The sequence below is a fragment of the Dermacentor variabilis genome, chromosome 7, assembly GCF_050947875.1.
Source record: "Dermacentor variabilis isolate Ectoservices chromosome 7, ASM5094787v1, whole genome shotgun sequence".
Lineage (NCBI taxonomy): Eukaryota > Metazoa > Arthropoda > Arachnida > Ixodida > Ixodidae > Dermacentor > Dermacentor variabilis.
Window position 1 is genome coordinate 145,001,274 of NC_134574.1, and position 27,305 is coordinate 145,028,578.

Sequence of the window (27,305 nt, forward strand, 5' to 3'; positions counted from 1 at the left end):
GAGAAAGCAGGCAGTGCGCGGGGGGTCCCTCAAGGCAGATGAGGAGACGGATGAGAATGGTGATGGTATCGAATCAACCGGCACACAATGTGATTTCGATACTATAGGCTGCAGAAAATGGAGGCTTTCCGGGAAGAGCTTGTCAAAGAGGCGCAAGAGCTCAAAAATGAGCTAAAGAGGGAGCGTGATGCCCGAAAGGCAGTTGAAAAGAGACTTGAAGCAGCCGAGGAAAAGCTGAACAGGGCCGCCATTGTGAACAGAATGTGCGTGACAATGGAACGCAGACCCCCGACGCGACAGGAGAGGGAGTCCCAGCAAAGTACGTGGAATGCGTGCAGCGTGATGAAACGTTAGATGGAAAGAGCGGCGCCTACCTTGAGGCCACCACGCGGGAAAAACAGGAGCCCCGGGGACAATACCCCTTGTCGAGTCCGAATCACGCGGAAAAGGACAAAGGGAAGCAGGGAGAGGTAGGAGAAAGTGAAAGGGTGATTATCGCCGGCGAATCAAACCTGGCTAGGTGCTCAAAAGCAATTGTGGAGAGGGTGAAAGGCGATAAAAGAGTGGCGGTAGGGACATTTCCAGGGAGCGCACGGGGTTTGGTCTTGGAGCGAGCAAAAGAAAAGCTCAAGGAAAATGCCCACGTGCGCAACCTTGTCATAGTAGCAGGTGGGCTAAATGACGCCCCAATAGTAAAGAGACAGAACTAGCCCAGCGCTTGGCGAAGGGGGTGGACGACTTGCGCGAGTTCTCCCGTCAGGTGCAGATGGTGGTGTCCACGGTGCCGGAGGTGCCTGTACGTGACAGTCACGTACAAAGAGCCGTAGTGGCTGTTAATGAGGCAATATGGAAAATGAGCCGAAAGAAAGGCTTCGAGGTTGTCGAATTAAACAGGGAAGTGAGAAGGTGTGGTTTTAAACGAGACGGAATACATTTCAATTACAGTCTGGCACGAGAAGTGGGCTGGCAACTTGGTGGTCGCGCTGTTTCTTTTTTAGGGGGCCCGCGGGCGCTCAGGAGGCGAGAATAGATAGTAATGAAGGAGGTCACCTAGGGGAACCTCAGAAGAGCATTGCCGTCGATAACAGAAAAAGGAGGAAAGCAAGAAAGAGAGCTCACCATGCAATATAATATAGGCTACATAAACGTGCAGGGCGGCAGAAGAAAGCAAAAGGAATCGTTGGTCGTGGCGCCGTCGCAGTCATAACGCTTCCGGCTGCGCTGGTGAATGCGTGTTGAAAGCCAGTGTGCGCTAGGAGAATCGGATACACACTCTAAAAACAGTTGCGCCCTTCGGGGTGTATATTTGCCACGCAGCAATATTTGCCATCTGTCTTGCCCGCGTTTCCTTTCTTTAACGCCGCCAGCTCGGTACTTCCCAGGGGGGGGGAGGGGGCGGAGGGGGAGTTTACTCCGGTGGCTGCTGCGTCTTGAAAGCGATCTGCGATGAGGATAGTGTGCTCCAAGTGCTGATAGCTTCGTGTACGCTCTGTTCTCGTTCGCGTTGAAGCGAGAGGCAGCACGAAGGTCAATCAGCTCGCTGCCGCACTTCCTTACTCCAGCGTTTTGACAGCTAGTGTGCGGGGTCAGCGAGGGGCATGTGTCCATGTTTGTGCGCGCGTGACACCGTGCTTGTTAATTTAGAAAGAATGAAGTTTATGCAGCCGATCAAACCTATTATCCTTATTTTCCATGGAAGTCTGCTAATTTGCTATCACAATTGATACTTCCCTTTCGGCCGAAACTGCGACTTTTTTTCAATGCGTGCTCTGATAGTACGTAAGAGTACGTTTTGCTATGGCGGGACAGTAATCAGTGGTGGAATAACGCATATCGCTGGAGCCAACGTTACAATTTATCACTTAAAGAGACAGTTCACACCCTTTGGGGCGCATCTCGTCCCACAATGATGACCATCTGCCCTGCTTGCGTTTCCTTTCTTGAAAACTCTGTGCTTGCTACTTGCCTGTCAAGAATGCTATGGCACGCTGATAACGCGCATGCCGTTCGTGGCATGGACACACCAGGCGTGCAGCGTTGAGAGGAAGCTTTAGCTCGGGGGATGCTACGTAAATACACGGGAAAGGAGAGATCGTTTTTCTCGACAACCACTGCGCGAAATTTGATGAAGTTGGATTTTAAAGAAAAATAAGATAAAATATAGTGATTCTCGGTAGTACATATCTGATTTAGGCCGTCCATTGTTAAATTAGAATTGTTGAAAACCCCACACTGAGAAAACGAAACTATGAAATTTGCAACTCTGCAACGAAGAGCGATATCATAATTCTGTAAATTGCGCATCTAATAACACATCTAACGCGGATAAAAGTAATGCATTATACACGGCTCTCAAGTAGACCACTAATATGTAAGAATTTCGCAAAACCCTTGTAAGCAATGTAAACAAATCATGCAAGATATAAATTCGTAAATCAGATTTGTCCGCTTTGGATGCTCGAACGGATGCAGTTCACAGAACTGCGACATCTGTTCTTAGAGCAGAACTACGAACTTGTAAAATTCGTGCTTCTATTTCTTTTCCACACTTACAAATTTTTGAAAATTATTTTTAGAAATTTAAATTTATTTTAAAATCTTTAAATAAAAATTCCGCTTCCAAAAGTACTAGAATTCACTTTTCCCTATCATATGCAACAAATTTCATTAAAATCAGCCCAGTGGTTGCCTCGTAAAAGCGTTTACACATTTTGCACATGCATTTGAATGCGCAACATCGGAGCTGGGCGCGCGAGCTAAAGCTTCATCTTGAACCACATGGAAATGCGGGCAAGCCGACGATCATTGCCATGGGTCGAGGTTTATTGTAAAGTTATTGTCAAGTCGGAGGATTATTGCCGCAAGTAAAGCACCAAAGGGTGCAAACGTTGTCTACAGGCTCCATGAGCTATGCCGTGCGCGACCTTTACAACGAACTAACCTGTATAACGAATCATTTCGGAGGGCCCCCGAGAACATCCTTAAAAAGGCGTTCCGCTGCGTGCTTCACGCAAACGCGACGCGGACGCGCACAGGCCGTGGGACGCCGCCCACCACTTCACATCCGGCACGCACGGCTGCAATTAAACGGCGGGCGAGCGCGAGGCGTCGAGATAGGGAAACGGTTCGTGTTATTGTACGCGACCTTTGTGTCGTTCGTCAACGTTGTTGCGCTTGACAAATTTAGAAGAGCGCTATATCGATAAATTTCGGGAAGGGGGCGGGGGAGGGGAGAAAGAAAAGCGGGCACTAACTGAATGGTACCGTAAACGTACTTCTCGCAAGTTATTGCAGACATTCTAATGCGCTAACATTAGGAGTGTCAAAGTGGGAATCGGAAGTGTATGTGTGTGGTGCGTATGTATGTATGCATATGTATGTATGCATGTATGTATGTATGCATATGTATGTATGTATGTATGTATGTATGTATGTATGTATGTATGTATGTATGTATGTATGTATGTATGTATGTATGTATGCGTCGCAACTGACAGTGGTCCGGTGGCACCACCGTCAGCTGCACTCCGCTCCTCCAAGTGGCAAGACTTGTCGAGTCAGCTCCTGAACAACACTTTTGCGATGTGGCAAACTTGGTTTAAGTCATGGATCCGAGACCTCAAAGAATAAGTGCGACGTAATTCTCTAGCATTTATACCGCTAAATCGCCACTGTTCTTTTTTTTGAATGCAGATATATTCTGGTCATTTTCAGGGCACTTCAGACACTGATACAATACGCTGCGAACTACACCTTTTTATATTTTCTAATAAGGGGTTGAAACACTGAAAAGTTTGCACCCTCGGGGCTCGTCTTGTCATCGGACAATAATCACAGGTGCGCGCAGCGCGCCTGGCACTTCCCGATCACGAACGGCATATGCGTTATATCTGCGTTACATGACGTTCTTGGTGGGAAAATATAGCGAGCGGAGAGGTTTTCAAGAAAGGCATACGCAAGCAAACATCCGACAACAGGTAGCTGTAACGCATGCAAGCAGATAACGATTATTGTTCGACGTTGACCTCGAAGGCCGTAAAAGTTGTTATATAGCGTTCTATACGCACCCTCAGATAAAAAGAAAAGGAAAAGATATTGCACGCCCTCGGAGGCCTATACCTCGTCACCCAACAATGAGCCGTCGCCTATCTTGCGTGCATTTATTTTCTTTCGGTTCACGAGCACCACACGCGTATCCACGTAACGTATGGCGATCCTCGAAAAGGACAGTATGCGAGCGCAGAATGCTAAATGAAGGGAAGTGTAAACGCAATATTGAGGACAATTATTGCTGGGGGTAAAAGGTAAGCCGCAAAGGACTCAACATCTTTTGGCACGTGCGTTACTACCGACATTCTTGAGTTCACCAATACGCTCGCATTGAAAAAGAAAATGAAAAACAAGAAAAAGAAATAAGAAAAAGCTCAGTCGTCTTTAATTAAACTCTTAATTGCTGTTCCGAGCGCTCTGAGATGTTACATGTCTGTCAAATACATAGCGCAAAAAATTTCCACAACTGAAAACAAAGGGAGCAGCACACACGTGTGGCGAGACTGCGGTTGTAGCGATTATACTTCAACGAATGGGGGAGTACACAAACCCCCTTTTTTTTCTCCCCTTTCTTTTTTAAAGCACTGCGATAATGTTAGAAATAATCGATAGGTTTTGGGAGGGCAAAATCAACTTCAGTGAAACGCGAAGCGGGCGCGGTGTCGCACGGAAGTTTTCGGCCCGCGGAAGTGGAGCGCGGTAGCAAAAATGGCGCGAGTGCCGCAGTTTCACCGATAGCTGCACACATCGCACCCGCGGCCAGGTTTATTTTTTTTTCTTTTTTACGCCGATGTGTTGTGTACGTGCAGGGCGCTCCGAAGTGTAATAGCTGGGCAAATTTGTAAACACGGAAACGCGGCGCCGATTATCACAGCTGTGAAGGGTATGTTTGTGGCGTCGATGGGGACGCGTGATCGCCCCGCGGAAGAGACCAACTGCGACGACGCCGACGCAACGTTGTGTATACAGGCATCACATTCTCGTAACGTCGACTTGCCCCAGGATCCGCACCCCACGTTCCCGCTCGAGACTGCGGTAAGACGATAGAAAACTTCGCATGCGTCGCTATAACGAAACATTTCGTTCACCGGTTATATACATACATATATATAACGACAAAAGAAGTGCGGAGAGTGTACGTTCGCTCTGTCAAGGCACGGGCACCAAAACTGCTCAGAAGGCGTAAAAAAAAAGACGATCGTTTTTTTTTTTCGCCTACTACACAAAGTGCATTACAGGCATACGCGCACACACACATAAAAGGTCCAAAGTGGCACGGCCGAGGTTTCCTAATTGGCATGGGAAAATAACGCATTTCGCACGTCGTGCGGCATCGTGTCGTGTGGGCAGCGGGGGGCGATCGACGTCGCCGCGTCAGGTCGTCCACGGGTATCGGTGGTGCTGTTTCCCCACACCTCCTCACCCCTACTTATCGAGAAAGCGTCGTCCGAGGAAGCTATCCGGCTGCATCCATAACACGTATCGCGCGCGCGCGAGAGAGAGAGAGGTGTTCTCCAGATACATGTATGTACCGCTGCGCGGACACACGACGGTCCTTCGGGAAATCCGGGCCAAGTCCCGGCTCCGTTCCGACGTCTCCTTGGAGCGACAGGTCACCGAGCAACGACGAACAACAACACAAAGTGGCCTACACGTGCCCCGGCGCAGAAGACAAAAGAAACATTTACGAACAACTGCACGAGCTCGGACCAGCAACGCAAGTATGTGTTAAGTGTCTCCCATCCCCGCCGACGCCGTTATCCGGTCCCGAGAAGGTCCCCGATAAGACTACTACGTCGGCGGCGCACCGATAAGCGGCCGGTGCGTTAAAGACCCTTTCAAACTAAGGCAAAAAAGTCGAGTGTGGTGCCGCGGGGGGTTTGGGGGGGTGCACACACAGTGCCGGCGCGCTATGGCACCGTCAGCGGGTCTGGTGGTGGCGACCTGGGACGCCCTGCTGAGCCTTCTGGTCTGCACTCCGCTGGTGGTCGCCCACTGGCGCGCCGTCTGGTTCCTCCTGGACTGGTTCGTGCTGCCGCAGCGACCTCTGGTAAGCGGCTGGCTTTGCTGCGTCGTCGGCCACGCGTTCGTGCTGGTCGCCCACCTGGTCCAGCACAACCTCGGCTCGCTCGGAGACGACGACGTCGTCGTCGCCCCCCGCGACGTCAAGGGCCGGCAGCGCCGTCAGTGGCCGTGGCGGGAGTTTGCCGGTCGCCTCTACACCCCTCTGCTGTCGGTGGCCACGATTGCACAGTGGCGCGGCATCTGGCTGCTCCACGACCTGTACCTCGTCGAAGCCGGTCCGCTGCCGTCGGCGCTGGTCTCGCTGGTCCTGGGCAGCGTGGGCCTGGCGCTGGCGGGGTCCTTAAAGACGATGGCGGCCTCGCCGCCCTTCGCTTTCGGAAGCGACGTGCCGTGGGCCTACTTCGAGGCGCCGACGAGGCTCGGCCGCCGCCCGGACCGCGAAGGCGGCTGGCCCTGGTTCGTGGCCGACTGCGCCCTAACGGTGGTGGTGCTGCACACGTTGCTGGTTAGTGGATGGAGGGGTCTCTGGGCTCTCCTGGACGCGCTGAGGAGGTCGGCCACGGCGTCGCTCGTGTCCGGCGCCACGGCCGGAGTGTTGCTGCTGGTCGCGCAGACGCCGGCGGGCATCTTGTGGCAGCGCCTAGGCGGGGAGCACAAAGCCCCCGAGAACGTCCTGAACGGGGAGGCCGGAGTTTCCAAGGTCATGCTGGACGGAGAAGCCAGACCCTCCGAGAACGGTAACCCAAAACACTGCCACTCTGATTCTTGCAAAACAGAAACCACAAGGGGGTGGGCGGGGCACAGCTGGCATCAATGTTTGCTATAGATTATTCGGTACATGATAAACTGGCATTACCGGTCTACACAGTGCAGCTGTATTCCCTCTTGCTGCGCAAAGACTTCTGCTTTGCTGAAAGGGTGCATCTTGTTTGGACGACGACTGTCTGGAATGAAAACTCACTGCTGGTTGAAAAGTATTGAGAACGTGGTTTACCTCGGCATATCGACTACCCTTTACCTTATGACCAATGTCTCCAATATTTCTAGTGAATAGCGACAAAATGGCTAATGCGACAGAGAGAGAGAGTCTCCCAACCAAATAATGTATTAGGTGCAACATGTAGGACAGGCTGTATTGCTTTAAATCAGCAGAAGGACTACAAAAGGTGCTAATTTGACAAATTATGACCACCTGGTACTTAGCATGCACCCAACGCTCAATACACGAGCTGTCTTGCATTCGACTCCAGACAGAATACTGCTGCCACAGTTGGGAATCGAACCCACGACCTTGTGCTCGACAGCAGAAAGAACATTGTAGCCACTGTACCACCATGGCAGGTTCATCCCCGAGATGTCCTGCTCTGCCCCTTGCTACAGAATATCTATTTCACAAATTGTGCCAATACATTCAAAACTCCTTTGAAATTTAAAATTGTAATGTAGCGACACGCTACAGCTACTGTGGCATCATATTTGCTGATAATCCAGCAGTCTATTACATAAACCATGAAAGAATGAAAGCAAACACTATCGCCCCTACCGAGACGGTGTTGAGTCCATAGTTCCGTGCATGGGCGCGGCGTGCAGCCTCGTCAAAATAAAGCTACGCCCACGATTAGGGCACCTAGATGTTTTAATGCTTTAGCTTCAGAGCATACGCTCAAGGAAAAACACATCTGTGTCAAAGTTACAATAATATCACCGCTTTTTAAATAATTTATTTCAAGAAAGACTTCGTTAATCGAGTTCAGCCAAGTTAGTTTCATTAACTCTGGTTGATGACAACAATGAACCCTAGGGGGATCTGCCGGGGAATGGAAATTTCTTCATTAGATGGGGAACTTCGTAAAATCGGATTACGTTAGATCGAGCTTTATCTGTACATCACCCACACCTACTTAAACCCCTTTTGATAGCAGTGCCATAGGTCATTTAGGAACATCTGCACAGATTGTAGCAGACATTGATGGCACAATGCTTCCTAGCATATTTTTGCAAAATGTTGCAACACGTGTAAGCACACAGCACTGGCAAGTGTTCACTAATCACTGTGGCTGTAGGTCCCACTCAAGCCCCTCCATCCATGCGCCACCGCCGCTTTTTCCAAGTAGTGCGAGCCTTTGATGTGCGCCGCCTTTTGCCCTCGCACCAGTTCTGGTTCCAATATTTCCAGTTCTGGTATCTCTGGTTTCGGCATTCCCGCTTTCTGTATTTGTGCTGCTAGAATTTTCGCCATGACTGCTTTATTACACCATGAGTGCTGTTGGGTGCTCACAGGTGCTTATCAGCTACGCTAACCTTAGTAGCTCGCTCTAGCTCCTTCACCTACATGCAGGCATCATCCGTGTTCATCTGCATTTGTCGATAGCATGTTGTGCCTGGACGCTTTGTCTGTCGTCTCTATTTGCTGACATAGCGCAGACAGCCATGGGCTAGTGCAATACTTCCGCTTAGAACAGGAAGCTGAAGCCTCGCAAGTTCCGCTTGGCTCCGTAAGCTAAGGAGGTGAGTGCGAGAGGAGCGTGGAAAAGGAGGGTAGGTTGGCAGTACTTAGCCTGGTCGGCGAGAATGTGGATGGAGGGGTTTTAGGTCCCACTAGGTAATTTAAGCTCGCTTCAGAACTTCAGGTTTTATGTCGAGACATACGACAGGTTGGTATTTCATACGTAAGGGTGTTTGGCATTGCAGCTGTTTAGCATAGTCATTGTCTGGAGCGGCAGAGTCTTTCTTGTATGATTTTATTTAACAAATTATGTCCACTGGTGGACATGGGCAGTAACTGGCACATTCACTACCAGCGGTTTTAAGGTTTTAAATCAACTTCACGAGAAATGCTATACTTCTAAGCTAAATAAAAAACAAGCCATGTTCACACTCTAACAAAGACAAGTATATTTATTTTAGCACCCTTAAATATCACAAGATATCAAAGACTAACTAAAATACACGAAAGTTTGGGCATGTTTTAAAGAACAATAGTGCAGGGAAGGTTAAAAAAGTAATGTAAACAAATTGCAAGCAACAAATGTACAACCAGTGCTAAAATGCTTGTTCTGCCCCATTAAACCACCACAAAGCCCAATTTTACCACCAGCAGTGATAAGCCTCAAATGCAGCGATGAAACTTGGCCAGAAGTTCAGCTGCACCCCAAATAACACAAATTATGTGAAAAATACAAAAAATGAAGAATGGGAGCCAAGTGAACAGAATTTGTGCACTCACTCTTGCAGAAAAGGCAGAAAGGAGGAGCCTGATGCTGGCTTTAGGGTTCACAAGAACCCAGCAGTAAAGGCACAGCAAACACTATGGTTTTTGTGCACTTGCAGTGAACACCCCAAAAATTTAGGCATAGCTAACATTTCCTGCTGAAAGCTAAGCTCATAACAAGGCATCTGTATTGCATCACAACACCTCACCTCTCTTCTGATCTCTTGACCTTTTCTTAACGAAAACCTGCATGCCCCACAACTTCCCCATATCCAACAAACCCCAGACGATCACATGAAATTATTCCATACAAGGAATGAAATGACTGGATATGGCAGTTCCTGGGGTCCTTAATGTGGTCATGCATCAAAGAAAAAAAAAATTCCATCACCGATTTTTTTTTAACAGTGGGAAGAGGCCTGTCCTGGATGCAACGTCTGTTCGAGGAACTCTGGCACCTGGCAGCAACATATGCCTGCGTGTCTGTCTGGCGAGGGATTTGGATGCTCGTCGACGAATGGCTCCAGGACGACGTGCCGGCATTTGCACTGCTGGCCATCGGAACGTTCCTGCTACTGCAAAGTCTGTACGCAGCCAACAACGTTCTCACACGAGGCGTCTCCATCGACGGACAGGGTGTTGCGTTTGACATTGCTTTTCTGGCGGAGCTCCTCACAGCTCCGTCTTCCGGTCTATCTTGACTAGCTCCACCTCGAACGTCAGCGTTGCATCACCTGTGTTTTGAGACGAAAGCTTTAGACGCTGTGCCTGGCTGCTGCGGCCAGCTGAGGATGTCCCGAAAGTCTGCTTTGCTCTGTGTTAGCTAGGCAAAGGCAGGCGAGTGAAATTACAGCAGCAATGTGGTCAAAGAAACACGGAGATTAGCAATAGTTCAGGAAAAAAAAAAAAAAACTCGTGTGGATGTACAATAGCCAAAATGAGCAGCTGGCGTACGGCTAATACCTCCAGGCCAACAAAAGCGAGAAGGTGGACCAACAGGCCAAGAGGCCAAGTGAAGCATCACCTGTGAGTCACAAGTGAACCATGTGGGGAATCTCTCCCCTAATGGTGCTTTACATGCAGAGGATGCACACTATACTCACCACTGCACCCACGCCCCAGTCAGATGTACATAGAAGCGAAGTGTGGCATGATTCGACGTAAACACTCAAAGGACTCCATGTGTAACGGAAGAGACTTTTACTAGTTCGTGCGAGCACTATTTATTGAGGCCATCTGGTTATGCTTGTGTGCTTTTGTTTGTACCAGGGTCAAGGACATGTCCTAGTCATGATACCACTTATGCATGAGACAAAAATTGTATGATGCATGCTGTGCAATGTTCTTTAGGCCGCTTATACTGTGCCAGTTATGTAGCGTACAAGTAATAACGCACATAACATAGTGCTTCTAGATCCTCAGACGAGACAAGAAAGTAGACGGCACTGGGCCACGATGCTTTAACGAATTCAGCCACAGCATGTGAATGAAACATGCTTTTTACAGTGTTCATGCCCCCCCCCCCATCTCCCCCTCTTGCTGTGTAAATGACAGAGCTGAGCTAAAACGCAGCTTGTCTCAAGTGTCATTAGTTCAAAAGGTCCACAAATTAGAGTTCTGGAGTGCCGGGAAGCACACGGGACTAGGTTAACATCCCAGATGACCTAACTGTTGTTAGTACCCCAGCCACATGGGACACTTAATCATGACTGAATCCAGTTGAGATTGAAATTTCCTATCACAATTGGCTCCTTTGAGCAAGGTGTGGAATGGAGTGAGTCGTGATCAAGAAATTTGACCCTGATCGGGCTCAGTTGCAAATGAAAGTGCCCAGTGTGAACAAGGTATAGCTCAGTTAGCACAAATGATTTATGGCTGATGTTTTGAACAGCTAAACATAGTTTGTGCAATCGTGTACTCCAGAAACAAGACTGATTTATAAACTTGAACGTATCACAAAAGCACTGTGTACTCCAGGGCGCCGTCCCAGCCCTATCTTTCAGTCTATCTTGATGGAGGAGCAGAGGCGTCGTGCGATGGTTTGCGTGTTTGCTTGCAGATTAAGGCATCAAGAACTTGCAGCTGCACCACAGGCATGAAGCCATAGAAATAGCAAACTATATTTTGCATGTTAAAAAACTGAAGCTTGCTGCGGCATTATACCTCTTTTTTTTAAATCTATAAGCCTTCTTTTTCGTCAGCACATATACTATGAATGTTGCACTGCATAGCAAATTTTTTCGCTCATGTACAGAGAAAATGTGGTCTGGGCAGCAGGTTGCTGTAGGTGATAATGCAAAATTCACAGGCGTGCTTCTTTGGACATCTTGCCTAACTGAGCCAAGATGGTGGGCCAGCGTGGAAACTAATGCCATTATCTCTGTCACCCTCCCAACAACAAAGATTTAAAAACGCATAGCGAGAGGTTGGCTATCTTGGCAGGGGCAAGTCACACTACGTTTCACATATAGTAGGCGATGCTGCGGAAGTTATGAAGTGGCACGGTCATAGAAAGTCTCACTCTGCACATTTCACAGGGCAGTTGTTGCTTTCTACAGACCACTTCATATATTACAACTAGAATTTGCAGATGTAAGGCTACATCAAATTAAGTGTTCTTTGCACAGCGTTGTGCTTCCAGTATGCTGCGAGTGCAAAAGGTGTTAAATAACTTCACATGTGTGACACCTTTAAAGTAGTAAGTATGTCATATTATGTTACATAAAAGTACGAGATGTAAAGTAACATCGTATTACACAATGCATACCTATCACTATCTTTTATATCAGACACACTACTTTTAGGTTGTGACTGTGAGAGGAGTCTCTCTAGCCTTTGCAGTGTTGCCTGCTGTGTACGAAACAGAGTACAGATGCATTAAGAAAGCCTGCTTATGGGATTTTGCCAATCATTTGCCAAAGACACAAATATAACTTTTTCATGTCGGCCTCCCTCTCGGGGACGTTGCTTACAACAAAATGTAGGGTGGGTGAAGCAAAGCTCTGTGAAGTTGCAGGCAACAGGTTGTAATGCCTGCGTGATGTCTAGTTCACTGATAAGGAAGTAGCTGAAATGGTGTATGTAAGATTGTGTAACCTTTCTTCTGTGTGGCATCATCAAAAAACAGCACATGACGTGCGCCCCCAAATTGCTTCACAATTTAGCAATAGTGCCCCCGCACCTGCTTCCGTCGCCTGTTTAAACGCTAACTGCGACGAAATTTCACTTTGGCTAAATTGGTAATAAATGAGTAGTGAATACTACTGAAGCAATACTGGCGGACTTGCATGGCCGGTAACTGTCTAACTTTCTCATCAGGAGTCTTTAAATAACACCTAAGCAGACGACGCACACGCCTTATGGTTTGCGGTATTACTCAAGTCTTAACATCGCCTCGGAGATTTCCTTAGTGCGTCGTGGGCCACCCGCAGGCAACACCTAAACTCAGAGGCCCAGCCAAGGAGTTACATGTTCCGAGCCTGGCAAGAGGCAATGGCAGTGTTTAATTTTAGTATCAAAAACATCTACTTATGTAGGCCATTCATAACACATCCACTGATATCTCAAATGCAAAAGTTTGCAAGGAGGTTGCTCTATATCCATGCTATTTGAAACTCGGCTTTTTACACACATCAAATTTATTTTGCAGTTGGCATTAGGTGCGAACTGTTAATCCTGTCTGTCACCCCTTAAAAGGAGCAGAGCTGGCTCCAAATCATCGGGTACACTAAAGAGCAGTTTTGTTCGGCACAACATCTATCCCCTGTATTGAAGTACATACACCAGGCGTTTCTTCTTCTTTTTTTTTCTATGCAAAGTTCGTAGAAATCATCTGTAGCAGCTAGGATGGATAGGTGGGCGGGTTAATTAAGCATGATCTGAAGTCCTCCGTCGTCGCGCCTTCACTTCAGATCATCCGTAGCAGATAACACCAATTCTAGTCCTTGAGCTGAGTGCTTGAAAGTGCTGCGTATTCTTGCATGAGATATCGAAATGCATAATAAACTGAATAACAAAATGTCACTAATTAGGTTTTTACTCATTACTTTACAGATCGAATTGCAATTTACTAATTGTAGCCCGTGAGTTTTCATGGCATATCAACTTAGAACGAATTCCACACATGGCACTATGTTCTGAGGCATTCGCTGTCAAACTTGCAGTAAAAAGCACTCCTTACTGCAAGTTTGAAGGTGCGCCATTTTTCAGTGAACATCTTCGATGCCAACTTGCATGACTAGGTATATGGCACTGCTGATGTGCCACTCTACAACGACAAAAAGAAAAAAGAAAAAAATGTCAGAACCAATCTTACCATGGCTGTCTATGGTAATGAATTTAGCACTGAATTAGTATAGCAATACAATGTATTTCCACCGTGGAAACAAGTTAGGTACGAGGCCTGTGCTGCTCATTGAAGAATGGCACATACCCAGTAACCCAAATTGGCATCAAAGAGATTTACTGATGACCAAGACTGACCGAGATGACCAGACTGACCGAACCTAACCCAGTGCTATCTAAATAGTACATGTAAAAGGAGAATTCGTTTTTCTCGCGAACCACTGCACCAAATTTGACAAGGTTTGTTGCATTTAAAAGAAAAACTTAAAATCTCATGACTGTTGGTTTTGAATTTTTGATTTGTGCCTCCAATTTTTTATTAAAAATTGGCGAAAATGGCAAATTTCCAGAAAACAAAACTATCAAGTTCACAATTCTGTAACTCGGAAATGAAAAATGATATCACAACTATTGATATTGATACATGTATATTGCGCGTTTCTTGTGGACGATGCACGCGGGCACCCCTACGAAGACGACGAAAGCTTTCTGGCTCCCGAGCTATCGGCTGAACTAGCCAGTGCTGCGGTTATTCTTTGTAAATATACTTTGTAAATAGCCTCCCGTTCTTAATCCTTCGTTTGTGTAACATTTTGGTGGAGGTGCGGGCTATCGATCCCCGTACCTGATGCACAATGGTATCACCAAATTCTGACCAAAAATGGTCAAATTATTTAGACCCCACTTACTTATAAAATTCTGGAGCCTTACGTGCCAGAACCACGATCTGTCTACGAGGCATGTTGTAGCGGAGTTCTCCGGATCAATTTTGACCACCTGGGGTTCTTTGGCGTGCGCCTAAGGCATGTCTGCATGGGCATTTTCGCATTTCGGCCCCACAGAAATGTGGCCACCATGGCCATGATTTCATCTAGTAGTGTTGTTGAGCGAAAACGTGGGCGGGAAGAAACGGAGTGGCCAGCACAGAGTGCCTGCCCTGTCCACTCCGTTTCTTCCCGCCCATATTTGAGTTCAACAACACTACATGATGCACCAAGTGGCCGAACAGTCTACGCTTCCAAGATTTCATCCCGCGACCTCGTGCTCAGCAGTGCAACACCGTAGCCACACAGCAACCGCAGTGGGTAGAGACCCAAGGTTGCCGCCACCATATTTTACTTTCAAAACTAAAATAAACTCGCTGCTGCATGCACAGCCCATGGATTTTGCATGCTGTCATTTCCCAGAACCATGACAAAGCACTGAGACAAAACCAGCTCGTCTGTGGCATTGCCAGAAAATAAAAAAATATCATAGAGGAGCTGAGCTCGTCCTTGGCCATTCCTTAGCAGCAATGAGTGGGCGAAGTCTGCTTGTCCGTATCATATAAGTAGTGGAGGTTTTTTAATTCCTAGATCATTAATTACTTCAAAGTATGTCTGCCTCTTCAAGTAATCCAGCTCAAGTGCCAGAAGTGTACCGGCTACGGGCAATTTTTTTTTATTGTGTAGTCTTAAAACACCCAGCATGCTATATAGAGAGCACAACAAAGGCACAAACAAGCTATTTGCAACAGGCAATTTAAAAAAATTATGTACAGCCCTAAAACAAAAGATCCCGAATGTAGACGTGAATCACGAGCCCCTTGGTGTTAGCCATCTTTTGTATGGTCTGCGAGAACTCGTGAACAAGCGAGAAGGATACCAATGAGCCTAGTATCCTTCCAGTCACAAACCTGTCTCATCTATTTACGCTGCAACAATTCACTTTTCTTTTTGCGGCCGCAGAAACAGCAACATGCGTGCTCACCTGGAATAGTGGGTGGCGCACCTCGGGAACCGTACGCCAAGTCAGGTGGTATCACCAGCTTGCGTTTCTCTCCCACACACATTCTGAAAAGCAATGCCTAGATGTCAGCTCTGAAGAAGTGGCACGCACCAGAATGTACAGAAAAGAGAAGAACCAAATCTGCTGCTTTTACGCGGAGTCTGCAGTTTTCATCGCCAAACTTCCCGATTGAAAGATTTACAACATTGACAATCTTGCATTTAAATCTGCGGTGGGCTCCTCGTGACAATCAAAGCAAGAGGCTTCGTGTGCAAGTTTTGTCACCACTAGGGAAAACACCTCATCACTATTCCAACACCAATATCGGCTTACATTTTGCACACGAAGGCCTGCAGATGATCTTACAGATATGTGCTTGAAGTGTCACACCTGCAATGTTTTTGCTATATGGAAACGTGCAAGCTAATGTGGACATGCGATTGATTTGGATGCTTGGATACAGTGTAAAAGGTGCGAAACAACCTGAAGGAATGACAAAGCAGGAGAGAACATCCAGTGCAAGACATTTGCATCGGCTCACGTAACGCTCCAGTTATATGTCATATTTTTAATATCTGCTATTGACTGACAGATAGTTAATTGATGTCCTTGACAATTTAGAGTTGCTTAAGATTTCATATATGCTAAAGAAAGTAAAGAAAAATATTGGTTTATAGGATTTAATGTTCCAAAGCAAATCTTAGGTTATGTGAGATGGTGTAGTGGAAGGCTCTGGATCTTTCACTATCTGGAGCATTTAATGTGCACCTAAATAGACGTGCAACAGCTCTTTCTGCACTTAACCACCACCGATATGCAACCACCCTGCTTGGGAATCGACAAGAAAAACACTTTACATGTGCACCTAAATAGACGTGCAACAGCTCTTTCTGCACTTAACCTCCACCGATATGCAACCACCCTGCTTGGGAATCGACAAGAAAAACACTTTACCATATCTTGCAATTTCTTCCCATCGTTTCATGTCTTTCTTGCACTATAACCAAGTATGAACCAAACTGCCCAGCAACAAGTACTGATAAGTATTCAGAGTGAACAATGCTGCCTACAAACTTTAGACAGTATCTTCACGTGACAAGCTTGTGCAGCTGAAATCAAGATGCCTGCAGTCAGAACTTGGAAGGTATGTGTGAGCATCAACTTTTGTGTTTCCATGTGACAAGCAATAGAATCAATGATAACGTTAACAATCAAATTTCGCAGAGTCGGCACGTGGCTGTGTGTACTTTTTACGTCCTGTTTTGATGCAGTATGTGCCTGTGTGGTAGGTAATGGATGTCATACATAATGAATGTCGTACATAACTATCTTCGGCGATACTCGGGTGAAGATTTTTTCAGTGGACAGTACGGAGGCTCCATCTATCCCTAGAAGACCAAAATCGCTGCAGCATTAGCACCCACCCATGGCAGGCGTTCTGCCCTTTTCAGACAGATGGCGCCACCATCCCTTTACGTTTAAAGCCCCTTTACGTTTCGGGGACGCTTTTACTTTTGTGTTACGTGGCGTTTTGGCGCGACGGGCGTTCCGGCAGCTGTCTTTGCGAATATGCGTCCAATAAAGTGATACCCCCCGAAAACGATCCAACATAAATACGGATTGCGCTCGACATACGCGCTGCTAACTACGGGAACTGTACAGTCATTCCATACTAAAGAAAGACGTTGCCCGAAACAAAAGACATCGCCGAATATATCACCACCTTAGCAAATGCGGTCGTGGAGGATAAAACGATTTAACCGGGAAGGCCATTAATACCGATTCTCCCCCGGCAACGTTCTGATTGGTGACTCTGCCTTTTCCCCCGAGCAGCGCAACCCCAGGGGACGCGAAAATAAACAAACGCTCACGCCAGCAGTCCCTGGTCCCATCCTCGGATGACCTGTCCCGAGCCAAGCGTGAAGGTGAGCGGCTCGCCACGGTTGTAGCTGCTGTCGAACTCGGTGCCGTCCTCGAGGGTGCCGCGGTAGTGCATGTGCAGCACGTCACCCTTGCGGGACCGCGCGTCGCACTTTTCGACGCGTCGCTTGACGCCGATCTGCAGCCGCTTGCTGTTGCTGTTGCCGCCGCTGCCGGACTCCGATGTCGCCGACACTGCGCTGCTCGCAGCCACTACGGCGAGCCACGCTACCAGGCCCAAGCGAACCATTTCCGTACCGTTCGCGCAACAGACGTCTTCTTCGACGAATCAATAAGCTTGGCACCAAGGCAGCGCTTTTCGAGTGCGCCGAGAGCGGTGCGCGTCTGTACTTCTGCTCGCGCAGCGCTTCGTAACACAGCGGGAAAGGTGCCGCAAAACGCGAAGAATTAAGCAGTATGCTAGAAAATGCGGCGTAAGAACCACTAATAACACGAGCTGTTCTTTCAGTTTCTGCACACACGTAAAATACACGGCTCCATGGAACGACTCACCGGCCTACCATTGGGGCGTACCGCCAGTACCGCCGCCTGGCCGAGCACTCGCCAGCTGGCACTGTGCCAATTACGAAGAACGCCGAAGTGCGGCAGTGGCGCTAGTAGCCAGCTACCATTAAGCAGTATTTCAAGTTTCCTAAATAAATTACACTTTTATTCCAAACAAAGACAGGTTATAAACTAAATACAGACTATACAATTTGTAGATTACCTACCGAACTATCGCAGGCGACACGGATTTCAACTACACATTATTACTCGTATACTAACATCATCCTCCATGAAACGATGTATCAGACACAAAACGCTGAAAATTTGCAGTAGTTTTCCACTAAAATTGTACGAAATTCTACGCTAGAGACGGCGTGGTTAACTAAGTTGCTAAGCCGATTGGTCAAGTAAGGGGCAGTCTTCAGCCCTCTGTGTTCGGCATAAAGAGAAGTTCGAAATGCTGAGGTTCAGCAGAACTATTCTAGTGGCAACGACCCGAGAGACAAGAGCTCAACAAGCGAATTTCTACCCAGACTGGCTGCTAATAGATTACGTATATTGTCAGGACAGCGTTATTATTCCACCCGAATGCACAAGTGCTGTTGGGGAGAACGGTATCGGGTATGGTAGTGCCATGGGACTTGTTGGGGTTGGTGCTTGGTTACTGACAATGTGGCACGAAGGCACAATTACAAACAAGAGACAGAGGTACGCTGTGACGTGTATCTGCGTTTATTCTTTGCAATTGTGCCTTCGCGCTACATTATGTCGGTAAATAATACTGCAAGCGTGCTATGTAACCGTAGTTGGTGCCCTGTGATCCAACAGTTGCCAGGACAGACTAGCTGGTACATTGCATTCCATTCTTATCAGCCATTCCCTACTGAACATTCAATTTTTTTTTGTGCGTAGCTCTAGGGCGCCCTAAAGCCCCCTCCACACACGTTTCCGCCGACCAGAAAGCGGCGGTGGCGCGTGGATGCAGGGGCTTTAGGGCGCCCGTCTTTGCGTTGAGCGTCGGCGTCCCTCGGCGTAACCAGGCAAACAATGGAAGAGAGAGTGCGGAGCGCAGCGGGTGATGAAAGACGGCGATAGCGAAGAGAGCGCGACAAGGAAAGCGGAGGAGGACGTAGCGAAAGCGCGAGAGGCGTATTACCGCGCAACACGTGTTCTGCGGCGACGATCGCTACGAGATGGCACCAGGAGTAGCACTCCTCTGTTCACCGATGACACCATCGTTAAGGTATGCGGCAAACACGTCCGTCGATACCATACATGAAAACAAAGCGCTGCATGAGCGGTCTGTCACGAGCGTATTTTGTACTCGTGACGTGGCGCCACCTCCTCACCATTGGCTGCGCTGCCACGCGCCCGATGACGCACGCACTAAACACACCTCTAGTCAACCACAACCGTGTGTGGTATAGTGTCTCCCCCTACGAGATCTTCGTGTTATACGTTTCGTAGTCGTCTAGCTAGATGGCGCACCCCCCTTCTGTCATGTGACGAGCTTGGACCACTCAGGAGGTGCCATCTGGCGTGTGGAGTCTTTTTTGGTAATAAACGGCCGCTAGCCGGCGCAGTCCTTTGTCCGGTTTTCATCAGGAGCAGTTGGCTCCGCGTCTCCCTCTGCGTCGGGCGCTCGCCGCGCGTTCGCTGGGCGCGGGCCCCCGCTTGCCTGCCGCTGCCGACACAACCCCGTGGAGTTCGGGAAGCGAGCTCGTCTCGAAGTACTGAGGCCAAGGTTCGATTCCCACCAATGCCGAAACGTACCATTCCTTTTTCAATGCCCTAATTTACTTTGTTCAAAAGGACCCAAGTGAGAAATTTGAGGTCAATCCGATCAATTCTTCACGCGTTTCTCTCTTCGACGTCGGCCACTTTTGGTACCATCGTTAGGTCGCGCCGCCGCCGACGGGTTTTCGCGCAATGGGGCATGTAATGCTTTCGCATGAATATCCGGGGGAAGATACATATCTCGGCGTGCATTTTGCACAGTAATAAATGGCAGGTTAGCGATATCCTCGACAACATAGGTTATATTGAAGTCCTAGACCAACCCAAGGATGACGAGAACAAGCAAACAAAGAAATAATCAGTGTAATATTATGAGACATACATTAGGGGTCAGGTATTGCTTACTGCAGTCTCTGAATGCAGTAGCAAATACACAATACTGTCAAACTCTGAGAAGGAGAAAGCGGAGATCGGAGAAATTGTGTAGATGTCAAAAGGGGCAAACTCCAGCGACCTTTTTATGTCCACTGGCGTTAATAAAATTTTGAATATGTGTTCTCTTTTGCATTCTGATTATCTGTGCCGAACTATATGGCCGCAAGTCATTTAGTTTTCCTGAAAATGAATTTTTAAAATTAGTTGCGTTCCAGACTTTCTACTGGCCACCCTGCGTTTGCGACGTCAGACTACACCCCACTGTCGCTTAAATCGCCGCCGTCCAAGTTTAGAAACTCTGCAAAAGCTCTGCGTCGTCAGGAGACATCAGCTTCGCTTCTCTGGTGTTAGCGCCACGTTAACTGCATGTTTACATCATGGCAGTGCAGGATCAGACGCCATTGACTCATCGCAACGTCGCATGAAGCAGCTACCCATTTCGGTGTCTCGTTTATTGATTATTTAACATCGCTGAAGAGGTTCAAAGCAAATTGAACCGCCCTACAGGTGACAGGGCCGTCAATGCCATTTGAAAATGACATTACCCTAATATCGTTAAAAATATACCGGAGTTGCCCTTTAAGAACCAATTGCATTTGCTCATTTCAGTGACGGCACCGACGAGGCAAACTTTCATACATAGGCACCTCTCGGAACTACGTTTTGGCACGCACACACACACACCACTAACTGGTGTAGTTACAGAATATTAATCCATTGGGTCAAAGGAATGAATTTCATCCGAGGGAAGCACTACGTTACATGAATTTGTCAATTAAGCAACTCTTAAAGCTTGCACCCTATGGGGCTTGTCCAACAATCGTCATCGGCCTTTTGCTTCCTTTTCCTTTCTTGAAAAATCTACGCTGGCTACCTTCCTGTAGAAAATAACAGGGTACAAAAACGCACAGGCCGTTCGCAACCTGGAAGTACGCGTCTCGCATTTAATGAAGTGTGGGCAAGATAGATGCCGATAATTAAAAAAAAAAATCCACACTGGTCTTGTAGAGTTGCCAGATATGGATGGAATCGCACGAGATTAGCCATGGTTTGGTTAAACATTGTACGGTGCAAGGCACTTTGTTGAAGGTAAACAAACGCATACCACGGCAAGCGTTTGCTTACCTTTAACAAAACGCACGAAACAAGACAAAGTGGAGACGGCAAAGATTTTTTTTTCCCCACAGAACTTCATGACCCTGAAATAAGCACTAACCTAGAAGACTCATTTCAGGTGAATTATGGGGTTTTACATGCCAAAACCACTTTCTGATTATGAGGCATGCCGTAGTGGAGGACTCTGGAAATTTCGACCACCTGGGGTTCTTTAACGTGCACCCAAATCCAAGCACACGGGTGTTTTCGCATTTCGCCCCCATCCAAATGCGGCTGCCGCGGCCGGAAGCCTGGCTCTTCTGCACCCACATTCATAAGCTGCAATTACCTGACCGTGGCGTGAGAACTTCTGTAGCACCGTATTTAACTAAACACCACAAGGACACCAGGCAAAAAACAAGAATGCCAAGGCTAGCAGGTTTTTATTTTCTTAAAAAATGAGCTACTTCGCTGACAAAAAAAAAAAAAAGAAACACAGGGAGGGGGAATAAAAAAAAAAGTAAAAACTTAAGAAATGCAATGGTGTGCCTCGGTGAGACAAAATGAAATGCCAAATGCCCCACATCTATGTACAACTACGGGCAAGACGTTTGTACAAGACCACTGCAAACGACCCAAGCAAATGGCAGGTGACTACACGGAAAATAAAAAAATAAAGTTAAAAAAAGGGGAAAGGGTGTGAGACAGCTCACACACGTTTAAGACGAGGAAGAAAGAGTGACAGAAAGAAAAAAGAAAGGTCAGGAAGGATCCTGCCACAGAGAGCTAGGTCTGGGGAGCTAAGAAGTATGGATGGGGTTCGCTTGTCCTCGATTTAAAAACAGTTGCGGGCGCGCCACACAAGCAGCACAACAGTCTGTACACGCTGGCAAACGTGGCCGTGAAGAAACTTGGCTGTGGAGAGGTTGATGAAAGCCTCGGGGAACGTGGTGACCTTTTTGACGTCTCTCGCACACAAGTGCTCGGAAACCATTCACACCTTTCCTCTTGCAACGCCATGACTCTGTGCCGAGCACCGCCTCGACCGTCTCTCCCTTCAGAGTGCATTGTACGGCTCGGTCTGACAGCCAGTGGTACGTACGGGACGCTTTCGGGCCACCCGGTCGTTCTTCGGTCGTGGCACTGAAACCAGAGTGGGGTTCATCGTCACAAAATGTGGCCATACCGCTTGACACAGCAAAAAAAGTGTGCCCGATTTTCGAGCCATGTAAAAAAAAGCACTGACAAAGCAGCACAGAACTATTTTGTACAGCAATACCTTGATAATGCGGATCTCTTTGGCTTTCTGAAAATGTACTTATTTGGCGAAATTCGCACGACCCACAACAAACCACAATTGCAGCACTAAAGTTGAGGAAACAATCTGCTTTATTTACAGCGGCCACTTTCAGCAGAAATCCTCACTGGCTTTTAGACAGTTATTTCCTTGCCAAGTCAATGCCTCTGGAATGCTCTAAAATTCTACACTTATTCCAACAATGGAGCACACCAAATCAACAACTTACCTTGACTTCAGAATTCCACAGCCACTGAATAAAAATGACCCCAATGCCATTCAATGGTGCTGCTTATGTGTACACAAATCAGAACATCTTGCAAAATTCTTCCGACTGGCATTCCAAACCATAACAGTGAGTAAAGCCCTTGATGACTATTTTCTCTGGCTTCATCAGTTCGTGCAGTCAGAGGTGAAGGGAGAAGTCTTGCGAAGAAAATTCTCATAGGACTGGGAAAAAAAAAAAAAAAAAAAAATGTGGATTTGTTCACGCAAGGTTGCACAGTGATAATGTGTGTTTCCAATGTGTTCTGCATTCTGATGTTTTATGCAGTGTCAGGCTTAGCAAGTGAAGTGCAGAGCCAAGTGTTCATTCTAGCCGCCACATTCTTTATTTGTTAGTAGAAAAGAACCTCATGCATGAGGAAGCCATTCCCATTATGAGATCCGGTAGAAAAGTTCAATGGCAGCGAGAACGAATAGGAGGAGAACACTGAAGAGGCCTAGGAACTGCCAAGCGACGAACCGATCAAGGACGGCACCCAGGGAACGGCCAAATCCAGGGCTCCCTAACCAATCAAGCAGAGAGAGAGAGAGAAACTCCATATGCAGGAAGGATAGGAGGCAGGAAGAAACAAGCGTACAGACAGTTCACCTAGAGCAGGGGGGTCCCTTTGTAAACCTATCTTTGTGAGTGATCAAACCTAAATATTCTGCCCAAAACATTTTCCCAAAGGCAATTAAAAAGTTAAAACAGGTGAAATACGTTTTACGGTTTATTTTACGACCTATTTAAGAGTTTTACAATTTTATTGGCAATGATTGTGCAAAGTCCACAGCTGCTGTGAACCTCGGTTAACAATAATTATCACTTTGCCTCTAACCTAGTTTCAGATTGTGAAGTCCTTCCCTGCCAAATTAAAGACAGCCGACGTTAGCCCCCCTGCCGGAGATGGCACAGAAACCTGAATGTTGAGAAGCAATGCCTGTGCATGTAACCTACGAGGTCAGGTGACACTCGCAGCGTGCCAAGAATCTCAGAAGCCACATTCTCGTCATATTTTTGTTACATCACACGCAACCACCAGCGTCACTGCTATCAAAGAAAATTAAAACAATAATGGCAAGCTTGGGTCGATAGCATATAATTAATCTGCAACCAATAAAGACAAAGTAAAACTTTGCTGCAGCAGGCTCAGCACAGTGTATGTAATACAATGTGCAGAGCTTGATGCCTCAAAATGCTGACGTAAAATTGGAAAACAATGCGAAACCCATGATTACGTGTTTATATGCCGGAGTGAAGTTTCAACTGGCAATTTATAACCAATTAATATTTAATAATCAGTTATACTAAATAAGTTTCAACATTTATTATCTTCCAATTTTCCTTGACAATTTCCCATTTGGGCACTACAGGCTCAGATAATGAGGGTTGGTGCACACCACAGTTTTGTACAAAAACCACAAAAAGAAACTTTGCTGCTGGACTCGTTAACTTGCTATAGAAATGATCGGAAGGGCAGTGGACTTCGGGTGATCTGACTGGTTATTTTGATACCAACTTCCCATTGTAGCTGGCACCGATGCATCTCTATGGGCCCTAACTTTCATTATTGCGATACTAAGATTGGCCTTTGCCAGATAATTTGAAGCTGACCGGTGAGCATGCACGTGCGTGACCCCTATGGTGACCCCAATAGTGACCCTTTTGTGGCAGCACGTCTTGTCGGAGCTTAGGAGACTGAATGCATCGAACACATGCCATCTCTTGTTGGAATGCATATTTTCGGTCTGCTCTAGAAGACAATGTAATAATGGTAGCTCACACCATCCGTTTACATCACCTGCCAGTTGTTTGCATCTCGTTAAAGTCTGCGTCTTCTTTAACTTTACCTGCCGGATAATTAGATCAATTTCGTCTGTCAGGGTCAAATTAACGGAAGTCGACTGTACATAGATTTGCTCATCTCGAGTGATGTTTGTGGTGATATTTGTTGCACATTACCTGCAAATGTCAACCAATCGTATTTGATCTAACACAGGAAGGAAGGAAGTTTCCACACATACACATGGCCATTGCTACAAGCTGCATCTGTAACAATACAAAAGGATAGACACTTGGGCGAGTCGGTACGGTAACATATTTTTGGTTTGCAGTGCGCAGTGACACAGACGAAGACTACAGGATATGACAGGACGAGCGTTAACTCCCACCTAAATGTTTATTGAAACGATCAACATATATATAAGTGATTGCAAAAACCGTAGCAAACAAACATGAGAAGGTCTAAAGACCATCAGTTACAATACTTTGAACATGACCAATTTGCAAAGTCACCAAGCAATTTGATGCAAGGTGGACGAAGTTGAGGCAAATCCACACATTTTACATATTACTATCATGCTGGCTGAATTGATATAACTGAAACTTGCACAGACACTAACACCAGAGTTTGCTCTAGTAATTTTTGTAGGATACATTGCAGTACAGAGAAAAAAGCTGTCGAATGCAAAGGAAGTTTCAGCGCAGAAGAAAGAATTCTGGGGAAAAGCCATGACCAGGTTGCCAGTGAATTATTCGGTAATTTCATATTAAGGAAAGAAGAGCGCAATGTGTCAGTGTTCCCTCGATATCCCTATACAGTCGAAACCCGCGATAACGAAATCCCGCAACAAGGAAATTCTCGCGACAATGAAATGTTTTCATATCCCCGGCAAACGGCCGTAGGATTCAGTGAATTTCTTACCTCTCGACAACAAACTGTTGCTGTACTACAATCCTGCATCAACGAAATTTGCTGGAATGTAACCCCGCCTATTACCTATTCGCACAAGGCTAGCAGGCTCCAAAATATGCTCAAATGCCATTGCCTTGCACTAACCATTGCGTGTAAAATACCACCACCTTGCATGTACAGGGCGCCACCGTTTTTCTTTACAAAAACAACCAAGCGCCGAAAGGGATTGCGTGCGCTGGAAACACATCTTGGCCACCATCTTGTTTGTTGATCGCCCATTTGAAGCGGCACGCGTGTTGCTACCAGCATGCGACGACGGTTTTTGCACACCTAGTGCAGTGCGTAATGTGCGCCATGTCCAGGAAAATGTAGCAAAAACAAGGAAATCCATGTCCTGCCGATGTGGAATTGTGTGTGGTGCTTGAGATGGCGGTCACAGCATGGAGTGCCACGCACTGGGCTGTGATTAAGGGGGGACGTGGCCCTCAAAAACAAAAAAATCGCGAAGAAGTCGGTTTTTGAAAAAACATTTTTGGGTTGTATGTTGCATAAACTAGCTGTTCTGTAATTATCAGCACCTAATTCAACCGCAAAGTAAAAAAAAAAAAAAAAAAGGAAAAAAAAAAAAAAACGCACCCGCTACTTTTGAGGCCACCGCGGCCCACTTAACACGCGCAAATGCCGAAACGAAGTCAAACCTCGCGCGCGTGCCATTCCCGACCCATGCGGCCTGCCCGCGCCATCTTGGCTTCGTTTTGACCGTGAATTCTTTGTCTCTGTTTTGCCGCCTTGCAAAATGGCATTGTCGGCGCGGTTGAGGCGCTATTGGCGTTTTCCCGCGATGGGATTTGGAGCACTGATTGGCCGGAGCAGCGCGTTAGATCCCACGGGCTAAAGCATGCCTGCCATTGGCTGCTGCTGCGCGGGCGGCGGCTCTCTTTGATGCCGCGCCCGCCGTGCTCGCAACGTTGTTACCCCTTGCTCCGTCCGCCTCGACATGAGCTTGCGAGCTGCTCATTGCCTTGTGCTATCTTTTACATTATTTTCTCAGTTTTTTTTTCCCCGCTAGTTCTTTGCTGCACGCGATGCCGGCAAAGCCCAAGACAGTGCAGATGTGCGGTGCGCGGGAGCGCGATATACGTCTTGTGCGAGCATCGAACTTCCGATCTTCCACAGCGAGTGCCGACTGCATAGACACTTTTCAGCAGCGGAACTGTGCTGTCGGCTGTCGCCAGTCGAAAATCCGACACACTGAGTGCGCCTGGAGCCGCAAGAGTTAATTAAAAGCTCCGCAGAAGCTTTCTATTAAAAAAAAAAAAACCACCGGGTTCAACTTTAAGGCCTTTTTTCTTGGAACGGATTTTTTCGCTAGTAGTGATACGGGAGATGGCGATATCTCGAGAACCGCTCTTCAGATTTGTATGGTGTTTTTTTTTTTTATTCTGTTCCTGAATAACTTTGCCAGGGGGTAAGAGGCTTCTTTTTTTGAAAGCTGGTGCAGTTAATGTATTGCTTATTGCTTATTATTTCTTATTGCTTATTAGCAATTCATTTTTGATGAATGTGGTCATTATTGGCTACATCAAATCCAAAGTTGTCTTAAAATTTTTTGGAGGGGAAACTGAAGAAAATGGCTCTTTAGCTCCCTGGGATATCTATCGACGGATCATCACAGTGAATTACAGCTTCCTACGATGTCCTGGCATTTCTCTAGGCTCTTCCACAGGCATATACATGAACCACCTAGTTAGACCTCAATAACTCTGGAACTAATAAACACATCTTCGTGAAACTTTGCAGTTCCTCATAGTTCGCTGGTGTGAACGTACCCTAAAAGTTTCATCCGGATATCTTAAAAAATAAGAAAGTTCGGTCTCCAGGGTAGCCTCCCCCCTTAAGCGATCCTTGGGAACACCCATCCCGGGCTTCAAGAACACCGATTTTGGTGCCACTGAAC

General features: G+C 47.0%; 3 protein-coding genes across 4 annotated transcripts in view; 1 reads left to right on the forward strand and 2 right to left on the reverse strand.

Annotated features, from left to right (window-relative positions):
• Positions 1-5,398: 5,398 nt before the first annotated feature.
• Positions 5,399-13,309, forward strand: fusl (transmembrane protein fuseless). The gene is made up of 2 exons (XM_075699545.1): positions 5,399-6,812; positions 9,695-13,309. The coding sequence occupies exons 1-2, from the start codon at positions 5,963-5,965 to the stop codon at positions 9,985-9,987; spliced, it is 1,143 nt and encodes a 380-aa protein (XP_075555660.1). The 5' UTR covers positions 5,399-5,962; the 3' UTR covers positions 9,988-13,309.
• LOC142588085 (peptidyl-prolyl cis-trans isomerase FKBP2-like) lies at positions 8,947-17,882 on the reverse strand. The gene is made up of 3 exons (XM_075699546.1): positions 17,269-17,882; positions 15,380-15,462; positions 8,947-10,020 (listed from the first exon to the last, which is right to left on the reverse strand). The coding sequence occupies exons 1-3, from the start codon at positions 17,565-17,567 to the stop codon at positions 9,959-9,961; spliced, it is 444 nt and encodes a 147-aa protein (XP_075555661.1). The 5' UTR covers positions 17,568-17,882; the 3' UTR covers positions 8,947-9,958.
• A 3,633-nt stretch (positions 17,883-21,515) lies between these two features.
• The window catches only part of LOC142588082 (serine/threonine-protein kinase VRK1-like), a 38,459-nt gene continuing 32,669 nt past the window's right edge, over positions 21,516-27,305 (reverse strand). For both annotated transcript variants that reach the window (XM_075699544.1, XM_075699543.1), the window contains one exon: positions 21,516-22,234. In XM_075699544.1, the coding sequence (XP_075555659.1) occupies positions 22,149-22,234 (86 nt within the window). In that variant the 3' untranslated portion in view covers positions 21,516-22,148. The remainder of the gene's footprint in view (positions 22,235-27,305) is intronic.